General features: G+C 50.5%; 1 protein-coding gene across 2 annotated transcripts in view; it reads right to left on the bottom strand.

The window, feature by feature from the left end:
* The window catches only part of pxnb (paxillin b), a 19,638-nt gene that overhangs the window by 3,370 nt on the left and 14,836 nt on the right, over positions 1 to 1,432 (bottom strand). Inside the window, exons 8-9 of one of the 2 annotated variants that reach the window (XM_032517223.1) lie at positions 548 to 814; positions 12 to 420 (exon numbers count right to left, since the gene is read on the bottom strand). The exons of the other annotated variant lie outside the window; for it this stretch is intronic. Coding sequence (XP_032373114.1) covers positions 34 to 420; positions 548 to 814 — 654 coding nt within the window. The 3' untranslated portion in view covers positions 12 to 33. The remainder of the gene's footprint in view (positions 1 to 11; positions 421 to 547; positions 815 to 1,432) is intronic. 2 annotated transcript variants of the gene reach the window in all.

The following is a 1,432-nucleotide window of genomic DNA, read 5'->3' on the forward strand; positions in this document are numbered from 1 at the left end:
GGGGTTCATGCCTGCATTGGAGGGAAGATTGGGTCATACTCTGTTTGACAGCCCACTGACACCAGGACTTTGGGTGCAAGGGGTGACACTGGCTCCACTGGTGGTGGTCGGGCTGGGGTTTTCAGAACAGGAGGAGGGGGCTCTGGCTTGGGGGCAGGAGGTTCCTGAACTGGGGCTGGTGGAGGTGCGGCTTTTATAAGCTGCCGAGGTGCAGCGGGAGCGGTTTCCTGGATGTGCTGCGGTTTGGGGAGGGGGAGAGGGAGGGGGAGGGAGCGGTGGCGGTATAGGGATAGGGGGCTGCCATACTGGTAGTTGTTGCTTAGGTTCTTCTAGGATGATAGGAGGGCAACGAGGGACAGAGGGAGAGACAGGCGGGAGCACCTTCCTCACAGGGACAGGGGACTCTGGGGGAATAATGACCTAAGAGAGGAGAGAAAAACAGAAAGAAGGAAGGGAACAAAGAAAGCAAAGTGTGTAGAAAACTGTAGGTGAAGTGATTGGGAAAAGAAATAATTGGGAAAACGGTTTTCTGCACAATGAAGCCAACCTTGTCAACCTCACTGCCGGCCCCATCGGGACGGAAACGCTGGGGTTTGGACGTGACGATGACACCCTCGGTCAGCCAGTCATCCGACTGTTTACGTCGCCGCTCCGAGCGGCCGATCCCGAACTTTCCCTGAAGCTCCTCTATAAGGCGGTCCTGAGAAGTGTTCTTGTTTACAATAATGGGTCCCATCTTCCTGCGCAGGTGACCATCTCGGAACATGGGGTGCACGTTGGGAGTCTCCTTAGTGCGCCTAATCACTGATTTTATCTAAGGGGGAACGGGGAGCATCTTATCATATGTTGTCCACACCAAACATCACCCAGCTGAAGCAGTCACAGCAGAGCTCTGAGGCAGCAGGTGAGTCGCACACATTGGGATTTTTTTGAAACCAGTGAGGGGCCGGGAAGCTGTGGTCAGTGGGCTCACAGTCACACTTCATGCACTTCTTGCAGCATGCTTCTGTCAGGTGCTTTCAAAACTCAAAAAACCCTAGCTATGATCAATCACAGCAATATCACAACTCTGCCCGCATTAGGGTCCTCCACACAAAACCAGTGCAACAAATAAGAAGGATTTTGGTTTCCATGTGCCATGCTGAGAGCTGGTGCTGAGTGCAGTATCGAAGCAAAAACTCTTGAATACAAAAAGCATCTCCCTTTTCTCAGCTACCTTGTATTCCACTAGCTTCTTTCTGACGAGGTATTTTCAAAAATACTTTTTTGCCTTTTTTTTTTTTTTTCTCTTTCCACAGAGCTCAAACGCAATCCTGATTTGTTCGGCCTAGTTTCTGCCCCCCCTCATGAGGCTTATGATTGTCAGATTTGCCTTTTGATTAATCAATTAACCATGTGGACTATGAGAAGAGTAAATACTGAAACTGGGAAT

Source organism: Etheostoma spectabile, chromosome 5 (assembly GCF_008692095.1).
Source record: "Etheostoma spectabile isolate EspeVRDwgs_2016 chromosome 5, UIUC_Espe_1.0, whole genome shotgun sequence".
NCBI classification, from domain to species: Eukaryota; Metazoa; Chordata; class Actinopteri; order Perciformes; family Percidae; genus Etheostoma; species Etheostoma spectabile.